This window comes from Streptopelia decaocto, assembly GCF_964273445.1.
Source record: "Streptopelia decaocto genome assembly, chromosome: Z".
Lineage (NCBI taxonomy): Eukaryota > Metazoa > Chordata > Aves > Columbiformes > Columbidae > Streptopelia > Streptopelia decaocto.
The window spans coordinates 52,988,401-53,012,034 of record NC_138657.1 but is presented as its reverse complement, the minus strand read 5'-3'; the positions used below and the strand labels follow the sequence as shown (position 1 = coordinate 53,012,034).

General features: G+C 43.2%; 2 protein-coding genes across 6 annotated transcripts in view; one reads left to right on the top strand and one right to left on the bottom strand.

Moving 5' to 3' along the window:
- The window catches only part of KIF2A (kinesin family member 2A), a 58,470-nt gene extending 44,221 nt beyond the window's left edge, over window positions 1-14,249 (top strand). For 2 of the 3 annotated variants that reach the window (XM_082074613.1, XM_082074612.1), the window contains exons 15-20: window positions 1,207-1,317; window positions 3,434-3,501; window positions 5,718-5,868; window positions 6,310-6,411; window positions 9,293-9,428; window positions 10,817-14,249. In XM_082074613.1, coding sequence (XP_081930739.1) covers window positions 1,207-1,317; window positions 3,434-3,501; window positions 5,718-5,868; window positions 6,310-6,411; window positions 9,293-9,428; window positions 10,817-10,902 — 654 coding nt within the window. In that variant the 3' untranslated portion in view covers window positions 10,903-14,249. Of the gene's footprint in view, window positions 1-1,206; window positions 1,318-3,433; window positions 3,502-4,822; window positions 4,937-5,717; window positions 5,869-6,309; window positions 6,412-9,292; window positions 9,429-10,816 lie in introns of all 3 variants that reach the window. The other variant, XM_082074614.1, reaches the window with a different exon arrangement.
- Window positions 13,763-23,062, bottom strand: DIMT1 (DIM1 rRNA methyltransferase and ribosome maturation factor). 3 transcript variants are annotated; one of them, XM_082074615.1, is made up of 12 exons: window positions 22,601-23,062; window positions 22,309-22,382; window positions 21,290-21,376; window positions 20,843-20,904; window positions 20,642-20,735; window positions 20,504-20,553; window positions 19,531-19,654; window positions 19,327-19,419; window positions 18,522-18,586; window positions 18,156-18,219; window positions 17,557-17,663; window positions 13,763-14,247 (listed from the first exon to the last, which is right to left on the bottom strand). In XM_082074615.1, the coding sequence occupies exons 1-12, from the start codon at window positions 22,659-22,661 to the stop codon at window positions 14,205-14,207; spliced, it is 924 nt and encodes a 307-aa protein (XP_081930741.1). In that variant the 5' UTR covers window positions 22,662-23,062; the 3' UTR covers window positions 13,763-14,204. The 3 variants fall into 3 exon arrangements, with proteins under 3 accessions (XP_081930741.1, XP_081930742.1, XP_081930743.1); XM_082074616.1 differs by lacking the exon at window positions 22,309-22,382 and having other exon boundaries at window positions 22,601-23,058; XM_082074617.1 differs by lacking the exons at window positions 22,309-22,382; window positions 22,601-23,062 and having other exon boundaries at window positions 19,531-19,658; window positions 20,507-20,553; window positions 21,290-21,365.
- Window positions 23,063-23,634: the final 572 nt, after the last annotated feature.

The following is a 23,634-nucleotide window of genomic DNA, read 5'->3' as shown; positions in this document are numbered from 1 at the left end:
TCAGTGCAGTTTTATTCTGAGCCCATGTTTAGCTCTGTTTTATGCTGTTTCGCAGTTGCAGTGTTTTCTTAGATTATCATCCCACAGTTTCTAGCCTGGCTTTTGGAAGACACTGTTTCTAGGAAAGTTTAAAAGGCCACAAGGATATGGCTGCAGCAGGAGGATTAGCTGAACTGCTGTAGAACTGTCCATGTGGCACAAAAGCCCTGCTAAAAGCAAAGTTCTGATTTGAAAAGCTTTTAAGTGTGGCTGTCTGAAGAAGTCCTGTATGTATGTGTGTTAAAACTCTACCAAGGAAGCCATGCATCTGAAGAAATGCCTGTACACAAAGTACTAAGGCAAAGTCAGAAACTGGAATTAATGATCAAAATATGATGATGACAACAACATAGAAATTTAAATGTAAACTTTCTTTGCCTGTTAAGTAATTTATTATCTGATGCTAGAGCTCCGAGTGGGAAAAAGTGGTCTTGGTTTGCACTGTTATATTTAGTCGCTGCTCTAACTTCTATAGTAATTTCATAATAATTACATCTGTGCAGTATTTCTCACTGAAACTCTCCAACCGATTGCAGACGTTAGTTTAGCCCCACACCCTTGTGAGTGAAAGAAGAGACCTTATCCCTTTTTTTTTTTTTCACATGGAGAGGATGACTTAGGTTTTCAATTGTCTTCCAACACTGAGTACATCAGTAGGAGGTATGTGACCTGTGGAAGCTTTCAGAAAGTTTATTTTCTTCTGAGCTGTAAAGAAAGTCAGTGGTAGAGCCAGAAGCAAAGCTACTGCTTTCAACTGATAGATGTAACATGTGTCTCTGTCCACACTGCTTCTGCTGGTGGAGGCTGTGGATCATTCAGGCTTTTGCAGCTGATAATGAGAAATAATTGTTAGTCTGGACACTTAAGTTCACTATTTTCTGGTTTGTTTTGGTGGTGTTGTTGGTTACAATAGATACAAACATTCTGGATGAAATTCAGAAAGTTTTTGGGCTCCCAAGTCCTTTCAGATTCCTACCTCTCTACTGAAATTAGGGAGAGGTAAAAGCCCAGCACTTCTCGAACCCAAACTCTAATGGTAAATTTTAATGCTATTTTAGGGGACAGCAGCTTATCTAAAGCATGTATTTTCTGATTTTGAATTGCATTTGTATTATATTTATTCAACCCATGTTAAACAAAAATTCATAAACTTGTTTGTTCTTTCAGGAGTGCATTAGAGCCTTAGGCCGAAATAAACCTCATACACCTTTCAGAGCAAGTAAACTTACTCAGGTGCTAAGAGATTCATTCATAGGAGAAAACTCCCGTACCTGTATGGTAAGTTGGTTTGGTTAACTGTTTGTTCTATGCATTACAAAAAGAAAAGATGGTAGAAAGGACAGAGAATTGATGATGATCCAGCTGTTTTTATTTGCGCATCCTTAACATTTCTCCTTATGGAAATGCGAACTCTCTGCAGTGGACACCAATTTCTAGGCTTGTTTGTGTTTGTTACTTTTCACAGGCTCCCTAGAATTAGTTAGTCTATAAGACAGAGAAGTCTGCTGACCACAACATTAAAACCATGGTGTTAGGGCAGCCTAGTCTTCCCTTTAGCTGTTAGGTATGGTTCTAATTTGAAAATGGTGGCAAACCAGCATTTTTATTAGTATTTTTTTCTCCTTCAGTTTTCTGATGAAAAGACAGGATTGCTTTATTTCCCACTGAGACATACATGATCTAGTTGAAGATGTCCCTGCTTGCTGCAGTGGGGTTCGACTAGATGTCGTTTAAAGATCCCTTCCAACTGGAACTATTCTATGATTCTGTAACTTCATAAACGCTCTGCAGGATCAGAAAGCTAGATTTTGCATCTCTTACTACTATATCCACACTACTGAAGGTTTGGAAAGTTAGCCTGTTGGAAATTACTCTCTGAGTTAGCTGAAGAACAGCCTGCAAAGATATATATGTGTTTATAAATAATCTGCTAATTGTTTCCCAGTTATATTAGGCTCACTTTCTATTGAGTAGCATATTTCCCATTTTGAGGAGTATTTTTTCAGTTAGAGTTTTGCATTTACATGTTATGTTGCCAAGACAGTGAGATGGGGGAAATTGACTGAATTTCTGTGAATTCTTAATGTTCCGGGTGTGGTTAAAAAAAGAAAAAAATGTAGCTTTGACTTGATATCTGTCTGCTTAAGTGCCATGGATGGTGATTTAGGGTTCAGCTTGCTGTAATGTTTAGATCACCCAGAGAAGAGTGTGACTTAAGAGAGTTTGCTGGCAGGTTCACTCTGTCATTTGCTGCATGGAGGAAATATGCCAAGTCGAATGCTGCTGACCTTCCCTCCAAAGGCCTGGTGTCCAGTCACACTGGAGTCTGGATCCTAGAACTCCCAAAGCAAACTCTCAGGCATCAGAGTTCATAGAAATAAATAATTTAATGGAGTAGAATAGCAGGAGGGCTGGCTCGAGCTGGGTGCCTGTACAGAGGTCCCAGCTGAGCACAGAAATCCCTGTATTTTTATATTTTTACAGACCATTCATACCATGATTCAGCCCAGAAGCAATATTTGAGTCTCGGGTCTTCTTGCTTCTCATTGGTTCTATTTCATTGATCTTAGATGGGCCTTTGTTTTGTTTAACTGTAGATATTGTTTATAATCCATAGCCTTGAAGGTGCTGTTTTGTCCGAATGAATCCTTCCCTTTGCAGCAAAGTGCAGGACAGGCCCTATTTCACAGATGTCTGTGATGTCTTCTTGTTAGCCTTGAAGTTGTCATTTTCTCCCCAGTCAACTACATTGTTCTCAGCAAAGTGCGAACTAGACCTTATCTCACAGATGTTCAGTGTAATGTGTAACTGCTTTTGGTAAATACGGGCAGAACTTTACAGCACAGAGCTTACTAAGTAACATGAAGCAGAGAGCACGTTAAAAAAAAATCACACAACTATATAATTCTAGGTGATTCGTTGTATTCAGTATGAATTGACTTAAACTAAATGACTGATACGAAACTTAAACTGGGCTTATGCACTGATCTGTGAGCAGTAAACACCATCACCATACAGCCAGCTTATTTAGCAGGGAGAGCTCAGAGTAGGCTGACCGAGGCTGTCATATTTATTGAATAAAGTGGTTGGCTCATAGTGATATTGCACACAGTGGGAATGGTCTGCACGAGACTCCCTGCACCCACAACGTCCGTGTGCCATTCTGCTTCCTCGGGGCTTTTGCGACAGGAGCTGTTGGCCCAGCTGTGGCTCCTCCTTCACCTCCTCTGGAGCCTGGACCAGACTGGTGCTGGTTTGGCTGGGGGTGCTGAATGCATCTGCCACATAAGATGTCATTAGATAAGGACAGATGTATGTAGTAGACAGTTTTTGTAGAAGATCTCAAATGAAACTGTACAAAGTAATTCATTAACAGGTGGCTTATTTTCTCCAGATCGCTACGATTTCTCCGGGGATGGCATCATGTGAAAACACTCTAAATACATTGAGATACGCAAATAGGTATGGAAAATGTTATTTCTTATAGCTGTACTGTCTGTTGATCACCAACATTTAGAATAGTGTTTTTCCATGATGTATAGTTATTTTAGGTACTTAAATAATTTTCTTGTATGTGCATTTCTGAATAAGATTAAAACCAAATTAGTGATCCAGGCTTACATTTAATTTGTTATTCTTTATGACCATTACAATGGAGTCAATAGCAACTACTTTTAAGCCATTACCCAAAGATGGATAAAGTGGCTTACAAGCAATATTGGAGATGCTACTATTAGTTTTGCCCCAGCTCTGGAGGCACCATCTCTTGCATAAGGGTTGTCTGTATTCGGGATGATTCCTGAGGTGTTAGCTGAAATACCTTTCTGCGATGTGTTTTTTTTTTTTTTTCATCCCCCTGGTGGAACTGCATGCAGTTGCCAGTCTGTTTCATAGATAGAGATGAAATTTTATACTTCCTGACTTCAGGCAAGTTTCTGAGACCCCTAAGTACAGAGTCAGTTAATCCAACAGTGACTTTATAAACTGTGTAGAGAAATCATCACCTTTGAGACCTGTACCGCTTGCTGCAGGTGTTCATCTCTTCAGTGAGTGTGAAAGGTGCCTTCCCCTGCTCAGTTCTTTGTTTAATGTCTGTGGAGAAGAGGTGGTCAGGCCCCGCCTGTCCCTGCAGTCACACCTGTGACCCAGAGACCCTGCTTGGCTGGGCACCCCGGGCCGTCGCTCAGGGGCACTGTGGGCTGCCAGGGAGGCCGAGTGCCTGCTCCTCCTGGTATCCAGATGTTTCTGTGCCTGGGTTGAGGGAACTAGTAGCACATCTGCCTGGCTTGGACCAGCCTGTGGAGTAAATGACTCATGTGTTTTGTGTAGTATTTTGATTTTTTTCTAGCACAATATCATTTTCATAGTACAATTATATTTTAGATGCTGTACACCAGTGTGTGTGCAGTGTAACAGAAAGGACAGAACAGAATTTAAAGTTTTGTAGCTGTAGTAGTTCGATGTTTTCAAAGGAACCATTTAGTGGAATATTGAATGTAGAACAGATTTTGTTAACTGCATGAACTGTAATCTGGAATTACCCTTCTGAAAATACTGCTATTACAGTCTGCTGCAAATCAGCAGTACTGGTTTCGTTCAGTTTTGTTCGTGATCTGTAATTCTGTTTGTAGAAGGTTTAAACATGTTGGCACACTTATGTTTTAATATACCAATAGTTTTATCGTTAAACTATTAAAGAAGTATGCTAAACAAAGTGTTGTCATTTTAACTGTGTTTGTAAGAACATTTTCTTTTAATTTGCTGCTGTATTTTGCTGCTGCAGAGTAAAGGAATTTGGAATTAGTCCTTCGGACATTCCCTTCTCACAGGGTAGTGGCAGTCGCTCTGATCTCTCTCCTTCCTATGAGTATGACGACTTTTCTCCTTCAATCACCAGGTCTACTTCATTCTATACATGGAATCTTTATTTTTAAGTTTTGTTTTTGGCAATGTAATTTTACGGACCAACCTTTCATTAGTTTCCTTGCCTTGAATCACACATACTTTGTTTTTATTTTGTTTGGCAGGCGATGGTTCTGCATGATCTGCAATCATCTTCCCAGTATTTTGTTCACCCTCCTTAAACATCCACACTCTGTATCTAGGCTTGCTATAATAGTTTCCTTTGTACATTTTAAAAGAAATGGTGATGTCACCTTTGTACATTTAGTGGACCAAATATGACAAGTCTGTGTTTAGGGTAATTTGAATATCTCTAATTAAAAAACAAAACTATTATCATATGTGTCTATTTTAAAAACTTCTCATCCCTCTAGCGTTGAATGAAAAATAGTTTCCATTGTAGTAAATAAGTACTACTTGGAAAAAAATGTTTTTCTCTTTAAAGAGATGAAGACTATGTTCTTAAACTTAACAGACTTGAAGATTTTTGCCTTCTTAGCTGTCAATGAGCAGTAAGATTTCAATCAGAGAATGCTTTTGGCCAGAAGATGGGGTTTAATGCACCCACAAGTAGCTGAAATTCGATGGTCCACGCTTTTTAGGAGTTGGAGAAACAACTTTTTGTCAGTGAAAGCACATTGAATTGTGAAGTTGACATCATCATCTTCCTTAATAAATGGATTAATTGCGCATAAACCCATAGAGCTTTATTTTTGGTTGTGACTCGTTTGCACAGGAAGTTACTGATTTCCAAATGAAACCTTCTGTGCTCGCAGGGTGAAGGAGCTGACGGTCGATCCCAGTACAGCAGGAGATGCCCGTCCCATTATACACCACGCTCCCAGTCAGATTGACGATCTGGAGACACAGTGGGGTGTGGGTAGCTCTCCTCAGAGAGATGATCTCAAACTGCTTTGTGAACAAAACGTGAGTAGTTTACAGCATTAGGTGGAAAGAGGTGATGGTAAAGACAGTGGCAGAACAAATCCAGGTTAATGTGTATTTATAGCCTGTTAGCAAGACCATTAAGTAAACAGAATATGCTTCTTCACCTTGTCACTTTGTAGGATTATGTTAATTGCCATACCAACCTGCCCCCCCCAAAAAAACAAACCAAACCAGACAAACCTATACCCCCAAAAAAACAAAACAAAACAAAATATGAACTAAATTTAACTCTTTGAACATTTCTTTATATATTGCTCTCATTTCTGAAGATTTTATTGTTAAAAGCATTAAATTCTGGTTATCACAGGTTCTTCTTTCTGCATATTTCTTTTTCTGTTCTGTGATGGGATGGATCACATTCATTATGTATCCTATAACCACAGTTCTTTCCAGACTGACAAGCTTAAATATTGTTTTCAGGAAGAGGAAGTTTCTCCACAGTTGTTTACTTTCCATGAAGCTGTGTCACAAATGGTAGAAATGGAAGAGCAAGTTCTAGAAGACCACAGAGCTGTCTTCCAGGTAAGAGATGGAGTTGTACTTCATTTTATCCTAATCCAGGAGTTTGGATTTTTGCAGAATCACAGAGCTGTTAGGGTTGGAAGGGACCTTGGGAGATCATCCAGTCCAGCCTACCTGCTAAAGCAGGTTCACCCTGAGCAGATTGCACAGAAATGAGTCCAGATGGGGTTTGAATGTCTCCAGAGAAGGAGACTCCACAACCTCTCTGGGCAGCCTGTTCCAGTGCTCTGGCACCCTCCAAGTAAAGAAGTTTCTCCTCATATTCACACGGAACCTCCTGTGCTTCAGTCTGTGCCTGTTGCTCTCATCCTGTTGTTGGGCACCACTGAAAAGAGTCTGATCCATCCTCTTGACACCCACCCTTGAGATATTTGTAACCATAAATAAGGTCCCCTCTCAGCCTTCTCTTCTCCAGGCTGAACAGACCCAGCTCTCTCAGTCTCTCTTCATAGGAAAGACGCATCTGAGTAGGAACAACCCCAGCTTCCATTATAAATTGGGGAATGACCTATTAGAGTGCAGCATAGGGGGATGGGACCTGGGGGTCCTGGTGGACAGCAGGATGACCATGAGCCAGCACTGTGCCCTTGTGGCCAGGAAGGCCAATGGCATCCTGGGGTGTATTAGAAGGGGGGTGGTTAGTAGATCGAGAGAGATTCTCCTCCCCCTCTACTCTGCCCTGGTGAGACCGCATCTGGAATATTGTGTCCAGTTCTGGGCCCCTCAGTTCCAGAAGGACAGGGAACTGCTGGAGAGAGTCCAGCTCAGGGCAACAAAGATGATGAAGGGAGTGGAGCATCTCCCTTATGAGGGAAGGCTGAGGGAGTTGGGTGTCTTTAGCTTGGAGAAGAGGAGACTGAGGGGTGACTTCATTAGTGTTTATAAATACGTAAAGGGTGAGTGTCACGAGGGTGGAGCCAGGCTCTTCTTGGTGACAACCAACAGTAGGACAAGGGGTAGTGGGATCAAGCTGGAACACAAGAGGTTCCACTTAAATATGAGAAGAAACTGCTTCTCAGTGAGGGTAACAGAGCACTGGAACATTCTGCCCAGGGAGGTTGTGGAGTCTCCTACTCTGGAGACATTCAAAACCCGCCTGGAAACATTCCTGTGTAGCCTCATCTAGGTGTTCCTGCTCTGGCAAGGGGATTGGACTTCATGATGTTTTGAGGTCCCTTCCAATCCCTAACACTCTATGATGGTCAGCCTGTTCGCCAGAGCTCCCAAGTCCTTCTCTGCAGCACTCCTTTCCAGCAGGTCAGTCATAATATGTAGTGGTGCCTGAGGTTATTCCTCCGCAGGTGCAGGACCCTACATTTGCCTGTGTTGAATTTCGTGAAGTTCTTCTCTGCCCACTCCTCCAGCCTGTCCAGATCTTTTGCCATGAAAGTGCATAGTCTTGAAGTTGTGGGATATCATACGGTCATTCCACTGCTGTCAGAGATTTCTAAATTGTTTTATTTTACTAAGAGAACAGCAGAGCACTAAACCTGTAGGGAATACATACATCTCAGTTTAGGTGTCTGACTTAGTGGAACATTGAGTTGTGTTTGTGATTCAGTAGGATGCTAAACATCGCATTTTGTAACGAATGTAGGGATTTCGTTGTAATGAAACATCAACCCTGAAGTAAAACATGCAGAAGTGTGAAAGTCACCTGCCATATGCTGTAGCTGTGTCCTACTGCTTGTGACTTCTGGAGAGACGAACTGTGTTAGTTTAAGATGTCACTGCCTCTTTGTGTCCATCTGCCCTTCTGCTGGAGATCAGCGCTCCTCCGAGCAGCCGCTGGAAGGAAACGTGTCCAAACCTCAGCTCCCTTCGCTCACAGCGTGGCTTGTTAGTTTATGCTGTGAGTGGGAGTGAGCTGGACCAGTACAAAATCTACCAGCTGCACCAGCCAGAACTTGTCTCCTGTCAGCTTTCTTCTGGAAGCTGCCAATACAAAACATCCATTCCTAACAAAAATGTCTAGAATAGGTCAATGAAGTAAATAGTGCTGTGGAGGTGTTGATCTTCCTTAGTGTCTTGGATGTATGATTTTACACTGGATGAGGTGAATCCTATCCCAATATGAGCTCATTTTTCCAGAAAGGCAGAAAGCATACATGGGGTTAGGACTGAGCTTTCAATATTACTTGGGCTACTGAGCACAGAGGGAAAGACTTAATTGTATTTCAGGCGCAGCATATCAGCTGTTTTGGTTTTCTTAAATCACGGTATTTCCAATGGGTTCAGTTCTCCTGATCACAGCTTCGCATGGTTCTGTAAGCTCTAAGCTCCTGGTCGCACGCTTCTTTACTGCAAGACTTTTTTTTGTTTTCCTTTTTTTGTAATATTCAACGATGCTGAAGAGCTGATTTAGCCAAGCTTTAAAGTACTCTCTCTATCTGGGAAGACAGCTCATGCAATAGCGGGCTTCTGTTATGGACAGAATTGTCTTGGCTCCTTGAGTGTAGCAATACCACTGTGATTCTACTCAGTGGCAACCAGCCCATACTTAAAACGAAAGTCTGACTTCAAGTTTGATACGTGCCTAAGGGGAAATAACTGTGATATAAAGTGCTGTTCTCTGAGTTTCTTAGCTTTACAACCACCTAGTATTCTGAATTTGAAGAGAACTGGGTTCACTGGTGTTTACCTGTTGGTGTTATGGCCACCGGAATTAGGAAACCATGTAGGAAATGTGCCATTTTGCTACCTTAGGAGTAAGGTTTCAGTTTTTCTGATTTAGGAATAAGATTTCATTGTAGGATTGAAACCTGTTTTAATGAGGTGGCTCAAAAGGAAAATTGTGGTCATCTTGAGAAAAGGTCTAGTTTGGTTCTTGTCTTTAATTTTTGGCCTTGGCTTTAACTTTTTTGTTGTTTGTTTGTTTTAGGAATCTATTAGATGGCTGGAAGATGAAAAAGCTCTTCTTGAGATGACAGAAGAAGTAGACTATGATGTGGATTCCTACGCTACTCAACTTGAAGCAATTCTAGAGCAAAAAATTGATATTCTAACCGAACTTAGAGGTAGATTGCTTTTAATCCCTTTTGTGTGCATTATTAGCAATGTGTTTTCATATGCCAAGGAGACTTGCAGTAATAATGATGAGAAACAGAAGAATGTGGTTGTGGGTTAGGGTCCTTTTCCCTCTTACACTGCCCTGTAATGTCCTGTGGAAGGAACTTTTATCCTGCTGCATGAGAACAAGTTCCTGTCTGTGCTCAGTTCCTCCTACTTGAAAGGAAAAACCTCTGCTTTATCTCAAGTATAAACCCAATCCTGCAACTTTGCTTTTCCTTTGTCTCAAAACAATAAAGAAAAAGGAAATCCAAACACAACGTAAACAAAAAGGAAGGCAGTGCAATGAGAAAAATGTAATAGGTGCTCCCAGTTCCTGCTCTGTTGCATTCTGTAGTGTAGCAGGCAGCCTAATGTCATTTTTAAGACTGTGCTTACGAGTGGCATCGAGCTCTGAGGAGCTTGTTTATTAGCCTTCCTTTTCCTTCAGCAGCCTTTTGGTCTGAATTTTGTCAGCCTCTCTTTGTTGAAAAACAAACTGCAGATAATTCTTAGTGCCCAGAATTGACTCTTGCACTTCCAAAATCAGCTTGTCAGCTTGGTACCTCCCGGAGATGAATTCTTCGTTCTAGTTTCTATAACAATTTGTACTCCAGACAGCATGGTGTTCTGGTGAAAATTCAAGGGTGTTGCTGGGGGCTGAGTGGTATTTTACTATTCTTCTTCTTCTTCTTCTTCTTCTTCTTTATTATTATTGTTATTATTATTACTGGAGAGTGGAAGGGGATAGGAACGGAAATATGAAAGGATGCTGCACTTCCTATCTGAGGTTTCTCCCATTCCTCTTCAAGTTACGATGAAACAAATGATACATTTGTGTCTTTACAGTGAAGAACTTCTAAAATTTAATCACAAATGCTTTTCACATTCATAGAAGAACACAAGGGGAGTAGAATTTACTCTGCTGGGCTTTGGAATGTACAGAAGAGACTGTACACTAAATACAATTCTGTGTGCCTCTGAGCATGGTTGCAAGCTGCTGGGAAGCAGAAGGGTGTGTGTGGTGTGCATCTCCCTGTACTCTGTAAGTTAGAAGCAGAATTTAGGTGTGAAGAGGTTTCATGCTGGGAATGCAATTGTGCAGCTTCCAGCCCTCTCCTGCTTAGAGACAGGGGTGGCATCTCAGAAGGGACTGAGTTGCTAAGCAACTTGTTTGTGTGGTGAGTATTGAATTTAAGCTTCTCTCAATCCTCTTGTAGTTTGTGGCGTCAGCTGTTTTTGCAGAAGAATGTTCTTTGTTGTGCATTGGGGCCAGGATGCCGAGCATCAGGGCTTAGTTTCAAGATCTGTGTTGAGCGCAGGCACATCAGCAGTTACTCTCTCTTTTTCTTTAAAGACAAAGTGAAATCTTTCCGGGCAGCTCTGCAAGAGGAGGAACAGGCCAGTAAACAGATCAACCCGAAAAGACCACGTGCCCTTTGAAAGGGGCCTCTGCTGCTAAAGGAATCCACGAACCTGTACTGCTGTAGCACAACATTTGTTACAAATCCCAGTGGCCGTAAGAACTCAATTACTTGAAAGTGTAAAACTGTTAGAAATGTCTGTGGAAATGTCCTGTTTCTTATTCACCTGAGTGACATTTTCAGATTCGTGTGAAATGCTCCAATGTCTGCAAAATGCTTCTAGACCAGACAGCACAAGTGTGCGGGGTTCAGATCTGTGAAGCACTTTGTTTAAAATATTTCATTTATTCAAAGTGTGAATTTTATGTTTGGAAATATCGGCCATGTTTTAATAATGAAGTAAAAATGTGGCCATTAAAAAGACGCAGTATTTCCTTTTAGCTGTGTTCAGTTTTATTACGAAGACCAGCTGTGCAGATTTAAATTGTGTTTGCGTGCATGCACACCTCACTAGTGGTTGTACATACCTCCTCTTCCAGAGACAGCTGTGCTGACCTCTTCCCGTTTGGTGCCTTGCTGAAGGCTACTTAACCCTAAACATCCTCCTGAAGCACAGCCTTAATGAACGACATTCCTTATTTGTCAGTATGAATTACTTTTAGTGCGTGTACGTTTTTAACGTGTTTTTAGACTTTCATTTTTGCTGGCTAGTGTCATTTCACAGGATGTGCCATATCATTTGAACAGGAACTGCAAGAGCTGTTGGAGTGGACAAACAGCTGGACATTCCATCCTCCTTTTGAAAAATCTGGAATCTAGATTTATTTGAATGCCATGAAAATGATTATAAAATTCTAACATTTTTCTCTGTAATTAAAAAAAAAAAAAAAAAGAGAAAAAAATAGTTGATGTATAAAAGGGTCATGTTTAAGCACTGAGGAGAGTTGTATCTTAGCATAAAGCAGCTATACAGTATGTGGCGTGGCGTGATAATACTGTCAGCGTAAAGGTGTGATCTGACCTCTGCGTTGTCAAACTATGGGGATATAGCTAAATGCAAACTTTTGCCTTTCACATACTGTTAAAATTTAGCTTTTGATGCATGAGAAACTTACGTGTACATTAATTGTAGTTTGCAGGTAGTTTGAGTAGCTCTGTTGCTTTAAAATAAAGTAGCTCATGCCTATTTTTCCCTTTGTACAGTGCCAGCAACTGAAAAGTGGGGTGAAATTGCGTCATTTGAGGATTTTGCGCAATACCTTTACCTAGTGCTAACAGAAATCCCACAAGTACCTGAACTCTCACAAATGGCACCATGTGTGTCAGCACTTCTTAGCTGGTGGCACTCACGTTATTTTTGCAAGTCAGTATCCAAAAAAGATTGATCTTTCATGTAAGACTTCTTGTCAAATGAAGAATTGTAGAACTCTCTAGGAGTTCTCCCTGTTTCCAGGAGTTTGTGTCAGCAGACTTTCCCTTGGAGCTGTTGAACAATTGCTTTTGGAAGACAGGCCTGTCTGTTTGTGCCAGGCCTGGAGGGAAATAAGGGGAAGGCAATGAAAAGAGAGTTAAATGAGCCAGGAATTCTTGTCGTGTTTCATGTTTGTATCTCCCGTAGCACGATAGGCTATGGGACGCTCTTGTTGCATCAAGATTAAAAAAAAAAAAAAAAAAAAAAATCCTCCTGTGTGTAAACATAAAAACTGAAACATTGTAGATTTTACATGTGTTTAATAAAGTAAGCTATTACATGAATTGTACGTCTGAATTTATTCGTACAAAAGTTCTATTGCGCTATGGGAAGGGTTTCACATTGAAAGCACATTGGAGTTACACTTTTGAAAAGGCCTCTGATTTCAGATGGGATATTTACTTGGAGCTAACTAACGCTTCTGTACAAACTTGTCATAGGGGAAGAAGTTCCCCAGAGTAGTGTCCTGACTTTAGTTTTGCAGAAGATCTTCAAAGAACCATCACCCATCTTTCTGAGCAGTTAGTTGTTTAAGAACATCGTCCATCAGAGTGAAGAGAAGAAAACAAGGAAATAGAAGGGAGCAGCTTTTGTTAGCAGGTGATAGCAGAGGTTATGGTGTAGTCCCAGTGGGTTTCTTTGGAGCTGCTCTAGGGAAATCACACTTTCTAAAAAGCCTCGGAAGATTGAGACACCCTACCTGAGAAATGGTGCCTTCCCTCCTCTTCCCGCATGTACCCCCAGAGCCACAGCCAGGCTGTGCTTTACAGCTGGTACCAAACAGGAGTGGGAAGGACAGCCGCAGTTGGATTTCAGCAGCTTTTTACCACATCTTGCAAATTACACGTGTCCTGTCAGGTAGCAGATGCATCTTGAAATTGTGGCTGAATAGTTTGTGTAATCCCTGCACGATGCTGCAGAATCAATAGTTACTGTTTTCCCGAATCATAAGACAGAGCAAAGCACGTTTTTCTTTTCACAGCTGCAATGCAGAGGTAATGCAGATTTCCCTAGGAAAACTCTGCCTGGAGCTTGGCAACAAATATGCATAATCCAAACTAGATTAAGACCCTTCAGTTACCCTTTCTGTCAGGGCACAGACATGCGTTGCTCTAAGACTCACTGACAGCTTTGATTGAGGCTACAACTCCTCCTTGCCCTGAAGTGCCAGGTAGTTTTCTTATTAAAACTGAATTTACAGTTGACAAAACCCCCCACACCTTCTGTCCATGCTTATGAGCACCGGCCCTTTGGTAGTTTTCTGCTGGTTCCTAGAGTGGGTTGGTGGCAATGAGGAGGGGGTAAAGGATGGTGATAGTTTCAGGTACCTCGATAATGCTTTTTGCAATGCTCTTGTTTCTGAGAAACAGTTACTGGGATTTCTCCAAGAAAATAATATGGACAGACCTGGAATGTGCGTCACTACCAGAGGACAAATGGAAGACACAGGCATTTTGCATCAAAAGGAAACGTTTAAATACACTTTAATACAAACAATCCCCAACAAGTAAAATGACTGTAACTCTGTTTCCATTGCCCAGACCAGACTATGGGTTGTACTGTCAAGTATTGTGCAAGAATACAGTGAGGTGAAGTCCATGATCAGAGAACGCAGGTTTCAGTTACGGCAGCATCAATGCATGTTATTTGGTATATTTAAAAACAGTCACTTGGAAGTCCAGCGCCTCACTTTTGCCAGGAAAGAATTTACTGCTTTTAAAATACAGAGCAGCAGCTTTTTGCCTCCTCTCTGTGATAAAACTGCAGGTAAGATTTAATAAGAACCAGAGTGTGGATGTTGTGTTCTGTCCACCCCTTTTGTGAGAAGAGTTGGTCTCACTGCAGTCACTCTGTCTGATGTGAGGTTTTGGTGACAAAACACAGACCATCTTCCATGCTTGCAGTAGGATCTATGAGAAATGGATGCCTTCTGAATTGAAGCCATGCAGCAGTCTGAAACAGTAAAACATTTCTGTTACCATTTCTAGCAATTTATACTTCAGCTTACAGCATTTTTAAGATGCGCTGCCTGGCAAAGAACATGCAAAAATAGCAGGAAAGTAGCCATTGCAGTTCAACTGTCATCAAGAATTGTTACAAATGTTAAAATAGAAGTTACTTGCAAATTTTTTACTTTAGAGAGACAGGTATATTTTCAGTGCAGTTTATTATACTGAAGTAGAAAGGTCAAGAAACATCAGGGAGACAGAGGAGGAGACAGACTGTTGGGACCGTGCTCTGGCCTCCCTGAGACAGGAATGGCCACCAGTAAAAACACAAGATCAAAGGAGTCCTGTATCCTCCCCCTGCCAAACTGCAGACAGCAGCTCAAGGGAAACGAGTGAATGGCCGCAAATCCACACTCAGGCTGGCAGGTGAAACCCACCTTGCCCTTCTAGGTGTCTCTGTACAACAGGTATGAGGCTCTGGATGTAGAAGGCCACAATGGATGAGGAAAATGAAGGTACATCTACACCACAAGTATTGACAGAATCAGAAAGGCCTATCCCCTGTATTACAGCCACTTCCATGACGAAGAAAAGATGGGTTGTAGTTGTAGGTGACTCCCTTCTGAGGGGAACAGAGGACCCAAACAGACCCTCCTCTTAGGGAAGCCTGGGGCCCTGGTTAAGGACATCACCAGGAAACTTCCCAGCCTCGTACGGCCCTCAGGACTACCACCCATTGCTGGTCTTACATTTGGGTGGTGATGAAGGTGTCCAGGGGTGATCAAAAGAGACTTCAAGGCCTTGGGACAGTTGGTAAGGGAATCGGGAGCACAGGTTATTTTCTCCTCCCTCCTTGCAGTTGTGGACAGTGACATTAGAGGAAACAAATGGACACAATCTATTAATACGTGGCTCTGTGGCTGGTGTCACCACCACAATTTTAGGTTTTTTGATAATGGCATGGCCTACACAACACCAGGTTTGCTGGTGTCAGATGGAATTCACCTTTCTCAAAGGGGAAACAGGGTCTTTGCACATGAGCTACCTGGGCTCATCAACAGAGTTTTAAACTAGACATGATGGGGGAGGGAGACGATATAGCCTGTGACAAGCTGTGGGACAAGCCACCAAGGACAGAGGGGTGGGGTGCTAGTGAGGACCCTCAGCCAGTGGCCTTGAGACATGCTGGCTCCACTGGAGCACACCTGAAGTCTTATGGAGACAAGGCAGGGACTCCTGAGGTAACTGAGGCCAACAGGAAAACTCCAGTGAAATACTTCTAGAGAATTAAGGGGGTTCCTCTAACAACATCACGCAGCCAACAGCCCAGCTGAAGTGTCTCTACACCAATGCACGCAGCATGGGCAACAAACAGGAGGAATTGGAAGCCACCGTGCTGCTAGAAAGCTACAACCTTGTGGCGATGACTGAAACTTGGCGGGACAGATCCCATGACTGGAGTGCAGTGATTGGTGGCTACAGGCTGTTCAGAACACACAGACAAGGAAGGAAGGGTGGAGGTGTTGCCCTCTACATCAAGAGATGGACAAAGTGTGAAGAGCTCTCTCTGAAGAATGGCCACAAGCAGGTTGAAAGCTTACGGGTAAGAGAGAATGAGGTAACAAAGGAAGCCTTGTGGCTGGTGTCTACTACAGGCCACCCAATCAGGGGGAGGCTACTGATGAAGCCTTCTCACTCCAGCTACAGGAGGCATCGTGCTCGCAGGCTCTTGTCCTGCTGGGGGACTTCAACCACCCTGACACATGCTGGAAAAGTGGCACAGTGAGCTGTAGGCAATCCAGGAGACTCCTGAAATGCACTGAGGATAACTTCTAGGCCAGGTAAGAGACAGCCCTACAAGATGGGATGTGACACCACACCTGATGGTCACCAGTGCAAGTGACCTAATCAGTGATCCCAACACTGGAGGCAGCCTGGGCTGCAGTGATCACACACTCATGGAGTTCACAGTCCTGAGGGACATGGGACAGGTGACGAATAAAGTCAGGGCCCTGAATGGTAGGAAAGTCAACTTCCAGCTCTTCAAGGAGTTAGTGAACATGACCCCTGGGAAACTGCCCTCAGGGACAAGGGAGCAGAACAGATCTGGCAGAGCTTTAAGGACACGTTCCATTGAGTGCAAGAGCTCCCGATTCCCAGGTATAAGAAACAGGGTAAGGAGGGCAAGAGGCCGGCATGGCTGAGTCGAGACCTGCTGGACAAACTAAAGGGCAAGAAGGAAATGCACGGGCGGTGGCAGCAGGGACAGGGATCCTGGGAAGAGCAGAGGGGACACTCTGCAGTTGTGCAGAGATGGGGTCAGGAAGGCCAAGGCACAGCTGGAGCTGAACTTGGGGAGGGACACAAAGAATAACAAGAAGGGCTTCTACAGGTAGGTCAGGCAGAACAGGAAGGTGAGAGGTAGAGTAGCCCCCCAATGAACAAGACTGGTGAACTGGCAACAATGGATGAGGAGAAGGCGGAGCACTCAGCAACTTGCCTCAGTCTTCACAGGCAAGCTCTCTTCCCACACCTCTCAAGTGGATGAACTGCAAGAGGGGACTGAGGGAGCAAAGTCCCTCCCACATTAGTGAGGATCAGGTCTGTGACCACTCATGGAGCCTGAACATACGTAAGTCTATGACAAGACATATCTATGACAAGATATATCCCAGGGTCCTGAGGGAATTGGCTGATGCACTTGCCAAGCCACTCTCCATGATATTTGAGAAGTCACGACAGTCAGGTGAAGTCTCTGGTGACTGGAAAAATGGAAACATTGCACCCCTTTTAAAAAGGGTAGAAAAGAGGAACCTGTATTTGTTGTCACAGTGAGAAATGGCTGGGAATTCTTAAGTCAGAAGAGGATTCATGTTGCCACTTAAATTAACTGACAGAAGTAAGAGCAGAATATAGCACTTCATTACCCAAATTTCCAAATTATGCTATAGACTAAGGCCTAATCCTCAGGACATATAGAGAATGGCTGCGTCTGCTTCCAGAGAAATTATAATAACCAATTCCATATTAAAGCCACTTTTAGAGGAGACATGGAATGGTCTATTACACAAATACCAGCAATAGGTATCTTTTGCTAGTTGCTTCTAAATACTGTAAGCAGCAGTTAAAATGCATATACAGGGTTCACATGTTTGTTCATGTTCAAGACTGGGAGCCAGGAGTGTCTGGTATTGAGAGGAAAACAGAGTTAGTACTGTTCCTGTGTAACCCAATACTAATCTGTGCTACATGGGTACAGGTGCAAACAGAACGTGAAGAAGCTTAAAAGGCATAAATTGAAACAAAAAAATACCTAATAAAATCATCTATATCCATTGAACGGGCTCGTTTCTCAGAGTAACCTGTATTTTTCAGGACTGTCTGTATTTTCTCTGATATTTTGAAATTTTCAGGTATTTCCTGTCAATAGAAAATAGGATACAAATTCATTTGCTATCCATAGCATAGAAATAGTTCATTTAAACAATCTGTTCTTTTTCTGCTTTAGAATAATTCTTGTTTCAAGTAACAGAAATAAGTTGTATTTTATCTTGTGTTGATTACTATATTCTTCTGTTGTTGTATCTGAATTTTCATACTTAGGCTCATTCACTATAAATTAATCACAGCAGTATTGCTAAGCAGAGACAAAATGTTTTCTTACATCAGTTAATGTCCTTGAGACCTGTACAGCCAATACATTAATAACATACTCAGCTTTCAGCTTTTGCGCTGTTATATACTGACAGTTTTAGATTTTTCTCTAGGAAGGAAGCTCCTCCCTCAAACTGTCCCGTGAAAATCTTTTTAACATGTTAAGCTTGTCAATGTTAATTTTTTTACTCTTATAAAAGCCAGTGTGTAGGTCACAGTACACAGAAACAGAATTTAATATACTAAAAAGGCACTTACTGTATTATGTAAGGAACAATGAATTCGGTAATTATGATCCAGCAGCTGCTCTACAGCACTTGACCTGAAAGAAATACAAGTTTAGAATGAAAACTCAGCTTTAACGAGATTTTTTTTTTGAGGTAACTGAGGTTGGTTTTAAATCTTTATTATAAAAACCTGTAACTACTATACAAAGCTGTTCAACAGCTGCCTAGTTTTCTTTGAAAAGAAAAAGCTCGTGACCTCAGCAGAAATCCTCCATCATGGTTTACCCCAGACTGTGCTGGCATGCATCTAACACAGCTCTGCATTTGCACAAAAGAAATGGTTCACTGGATGAACTCTCAAACTTTGAAAATATTTCCTTTTATAGAAGTTACTTACTTAAATGCTGCGGAGAGTGTCTTGTTTTTCCTAACAAAGGCTATCCTTACCAGACCATCCCACTCCTGAAACAAAAAATTTCGGAATTTACAGAATGGAACAGACAGCTACTACAAACTGGAACAGCCACTACGGACAACTTCACAGTACCAAACACACAACAAAATCTTTCAGGAAAATACCTTTCTAAACAATAAAAACCAGTCCTGTCTTGAACAAGGCAATACAAACGGAGGAGAAAATATTTCACCCACGAAATCCTTTTGATTGCTCATTTTCATGCCTAGGCACTATTGGCCAGATTTTATGTGCTGAGGAAGCAGACACTTGAAACTACAGCTAACCTTGGGCAATACGGTCTTGAAAATCAAAATGTTTTAAAAAATTAGCTTTAAGAATAGCATGCTGTAACATCTGTCTTCTGAGATGATACCCGCTCATGCGAACATAAGACTTCTCATAAATACCACTTTGATCATAACCAACAAAGTCATCAGCCAGAAGGGTCTCTGGGAGATACAAACCATGAAGAAAGGGACATTATTATTAGCAACTCCCCAACCAACATGGAGATCGTATCTCAGTCTTGACAGAAATACTGTAAACGAATGTTAACCTGATTTGATGGTGGCACACTCAGGTAACATCCTAACACAAGACCCATCAACAGAGAAAGTAAATGCCAATGAATAGCTGGTACTTAATAGTGAAAACAGCACATGCAACTCAGTAGGAAGGGAAAATAAAAATGAAATTAAGTATTATCACTAGTACACTACACATTTATTGAGTATGCCACTCTCACCTGAAAGTTGATAGGTGGTGGTGGGTTCTTTGGTTCTATTCTGACAACACTTGATTCCACTTTGGGAGGAGGCCTGAAATTGTTCTTTCCAACCTGTTAGTTGGGAGAAGTCAGGCAGCTGGATGAATAAGCAGCAAATCCTCACATTCCTAGAAACATTCTTCTGTCTTTCATAGCTCTGTTAGCTAGCACAGAACAACGTACCTTCATCAAATGGTCCACGCGAGCTAATAACTGAGTATTAATGGAGAGTCTGCAGTACAGTTTTGTTCCCGGTTTTGCAACCAAACGAAGTGCAAACTCCCTTTGAAACATAAGTATTGCACACCTGAGAATAACAGAAATGAGAAAATCCATTATAAGTAATCAACTTCTATGTCAAAAGCCAACTAACACACTTGGAAAACACAGGATGTTCCTCACTGCTTAGAAGCAATAAAAGTTTGTCATAAACAAACTCTGCCTTAATCAGCTCACTCTCTTAAAAGAACAACCAACATAAAACATGGTGAAACCATCTAAATCTCCTTAAAGCTACAGAAGAATTTGATTATTTATACCACTAAATGGATTAGGATGGAAGAGACTAGTCTCAGAGTTTTGTGCCTGACTGTAACCAATCATTTTGAATAATTCTATGATAAATCCTTCAAATCCAGACTCTAGCTCCAAAAATTGACCAGTAACGTCACTAACATTAGCACTTCAGTGAGCGAAATCAGTAACTGCTGACACATTGAATAACACACAGAAGTACCTAAGCAGCTGTATTTTTGAACCAGACAACAGGAAGTGTCTTGGCATTGATGCTACCCTTTCCACCCTTCCTTTTTAAGGCACCTTCCACCCTTCCTTTTTAAGGCAGAAAGGCATTTGAGATGCTACAATGCCCTACTTATCCGCAGAATAACGATTTGTTATAATACTAATGTAACGAGGTGCAACTCCTGTTTTCATCAGCTGGACACTCACTGATGCCAAGACTCAATTTTCTTGCGCTTAATACACAGACTTAAACTAATTCCTGGGCACTGGCAGTTTTCATATTAGAAAAAAAAGGGTGCAGCTCTGACCCATCAAACTGATATTTTAAGAACTGAAAAAATTAGATTTGAGAATATTTTTTAAAGTTTGTTTTGTTTTTCTATCAAGTAATGCAGAGTTCTCTTCCACATACCTGAAAAAAGGTCTATGAAGCAATAATTTGAACACAAAAGGTGAAGAAATCTGAGGAAAAGAGGAATCTCATTAGTTTAACTCCAGGGCAATCATCATTAAAAGAGAAAGAAGTTTTGCTATGTTGTTTAGCCCATACCTGGTAAGGCAAGTTAGCAACACATGCATCAAAAAACGGTAAGTCTGATTTCAAGACATCTCCAACCTTGATTTCAAGTTTGTTTGCCAGACACCTGGGGGAAAATACAGTGTGGTTATCCTCAGAGATGCACATTGCCAAAGTTCTTCCACAGCAGCTCTGCTGCTTTAAGTGCTCACTGTTTCCACAGTTGGTACTCACGTGCCCTGAACTCTCTTCTGAAGCTCACCAACAAGCCTAGGATCAATTTCACAAGCAATAACCTGAAAACAAAGTATATATTTACAACTTTATGTTAAAATTCCAGTTGTGAAAAAAAACCTGTATCTATTGCTATGGGTTTATATCAATCTTTAAAATTCCCAAAAAGGCTGTGCATCTTTCCTCCCTCCTCCAAAACATGCAGACTTAGCACATAAATGGGTAACAGCAATATAGTTTGATAAAAACATGCAAGATTTACATGAATCTACATGAATTACATGAATTTACATAAAAGCTCATTGGAATTACGCAAATATTACGAAAAGTATCCGTAGAGTAATTCTGCTTAATTTAATCAAGCAAATGAAGATCCTTCTGCTTTCCACAGTCTAAGCCATGAGGTGGTTTGAGCTTGAGGAAGGTGAGGGAGAAATTCACACTTACTTTTTTTACTTTCTCTAACATCTTTACTGTTAGGTTACCGGTTCCTGGGCCTACTTCCAGAACGACATCTGTGCGTCGTAGGGCAGCCTATGAACAAACGGCATTTCAGTTACTTTTCCAGAACCAATTTCAAGTAACCATTTAATTTTAAAACAAAATGCATGTGACATATGCGCAGCTTGGTAAAAGGCCAAAATCAGCCAGCAGAGGAGTGTGAGTGTTGTTTAGAAAGGGATGGGAGCAAAACTGTGAAAACAGGAGTATCTGATCGACTGCTGTACTCAGCACTGGAGAGGCTACACCTCAAATACTGTGTTTAGTTTTGGGACCCTAATCATAAGAAAGACACCGATGTGCTGGAGAGAGTGCAGAGGAGGCAACGAAGCTGTTGGGGGGTCTGGAGCTCAAGTCTGATGATGAGCAGCTGAGGGAACTGGGGCTGTTCAGCCTGGAGAAAAGGAGGCTGAGGGAAGACCTTATCACTGGCTACAACTACCTGAAAGGAGGTTGTAGCATGGAGGGTGTTGGTCTCTTCTCCCAAGTAGCAAGTGATAGGACAAAAGGAAATGGTCTCAAGTTGTGCCAGGGAGGTTTATATTGGATATTAGGAAAAAATCCTTCATGGAAAGGGTTGTCAGGTATTGGAACAGGCTGCCCAGGGAAGTGGTGGAATCACCATCCCTGGAGGGGTTTAAAACATGTGTAGATGATGTTCTTAAGGACGTGGTTTAGTGGTGGATTTGGCAGTGTTGGGTTAATGGTTGGACTCGATGACCTTAAAGGTCTTTTCCAAACTAAACAGTTCTATGACTGTGTGCTTCTGTATGTACAGAAAACTAAGCAAGCCGCCACATCAGAAAGCAGTAACAAAAAGCAAGCAGCAATATCAAGGCAATGGCTGCGGCGGAGGAGGAAGGTCCCTGCAAGAGCGCCGAAGGGCCGGCCCGGGCCGAGGGCCGCGCCGCAGGACTCTCCTTGCGGGGGAATCTCCGCCCGCCGTGGGGCCCCGCGCCACGCACCTTCTCGATGATGCTGTTGACGACAAGCGGGTTCTTCAGGATGTGCTGCCCGGCCCCGGTGTTGAAGAGGATCCCTGGGCAGAAAGCGGCGTTACTCCTGCCGCAGCCGCGTCCGCGGAACCGCCACCGGCCGCCGCCGCTCCCTGCCCGGACCGCGCTCCCCGCCGGGCGCTGCCCTCCCCCGGCGCCGCTCGCAGCACCGAGCCGTCCCCGCAGCAAGGACGAACCCGGCCCTGGCCCCCGTTCCGGGGGGCACCGCCGCCCAGCCTGACCAGTCCCGCCCGGCACTCACCGCCGGCACAGCCGTCCCGCCGCTCCTGCCGCGGCCGCTTCCCCGCCCGCACCTTGGGCATGGCGGCCACCACTGGGCCCCGCGCACGTGCCGCGCGGGACCACAACTCCCGACAGGCCTGGCAGCAGGAGCGCCGCGCGGTAGCAGGGCGGAGCGCCCCCGCGGACAGCGCCCCCCCGCGGGCCGGAGGTGTGTGCGGACCAGTTCCGCGGCAGAACTGCCGGTTTTAGGGTCAGCGCGCGGCCTTCCCGCGGAAAGCAGGAGGAGCCGCGCGCCCGAAGCGAGACCCCGCAGAGCTGCAGGGGCGCTTCCCAACGGGAACACCCGGCCCCTGGAATAGCCTCCGCCGGAACGCGGTGGGTTCCCCAACACCGGACACGCTTAAGGTTCAGCTGGACAGGGTCCTCCACCACATTGTCCAGATCGGGCTTTGCCCAGAACGGCTGCACGCACCGTTCCCCGTGGTGTCCCTGCCTCTCTCGCGGAAGCCGTGACGTTAGGCGGTGCCGCGCGCCAGGCGCCCCGCCCACAAGTCCAGAGTCCCCGCCCCCTGCGGCTCCCATCCGCTCGGCGGGGAGAGGCGGCCGCGACTCGGGGCGTAGTGACGTCACGGCGGCGCGCCGGGGCAGGCGGAGTGCGGCAGTGGCTGGTCCCGGCTCGTGGCGGGAGCTTCCGGAGCAGCGGGTCTCTTTGTGTTTTCGAAGACAACCTCTCAGGATGCCAGAAAATTCTGGTGGATATTTCTGTACATGTCTCTGAATCTATGACTTTTAAACAGTTTACGTTGGATGTAAATAAAAAGTTACATCTTAGCAGAGGTTTTGCTAGTTTGCCTTTTATCCACTTACTGTGGTCTTATGGAATAAGATATGCTAGAGATGAAAATATGACCTGTTAATACAGAGAGTCATGACTTCATCCCTGTGTGAAGCTGCACAGTCAATAGTTACTGTCTTCCCAAATCATAAGACAGACCACAGCTGCAATGCAGAGGTAATGCAGATTTCCCTAGGAAAACCCTGCCTGGAGCTTGG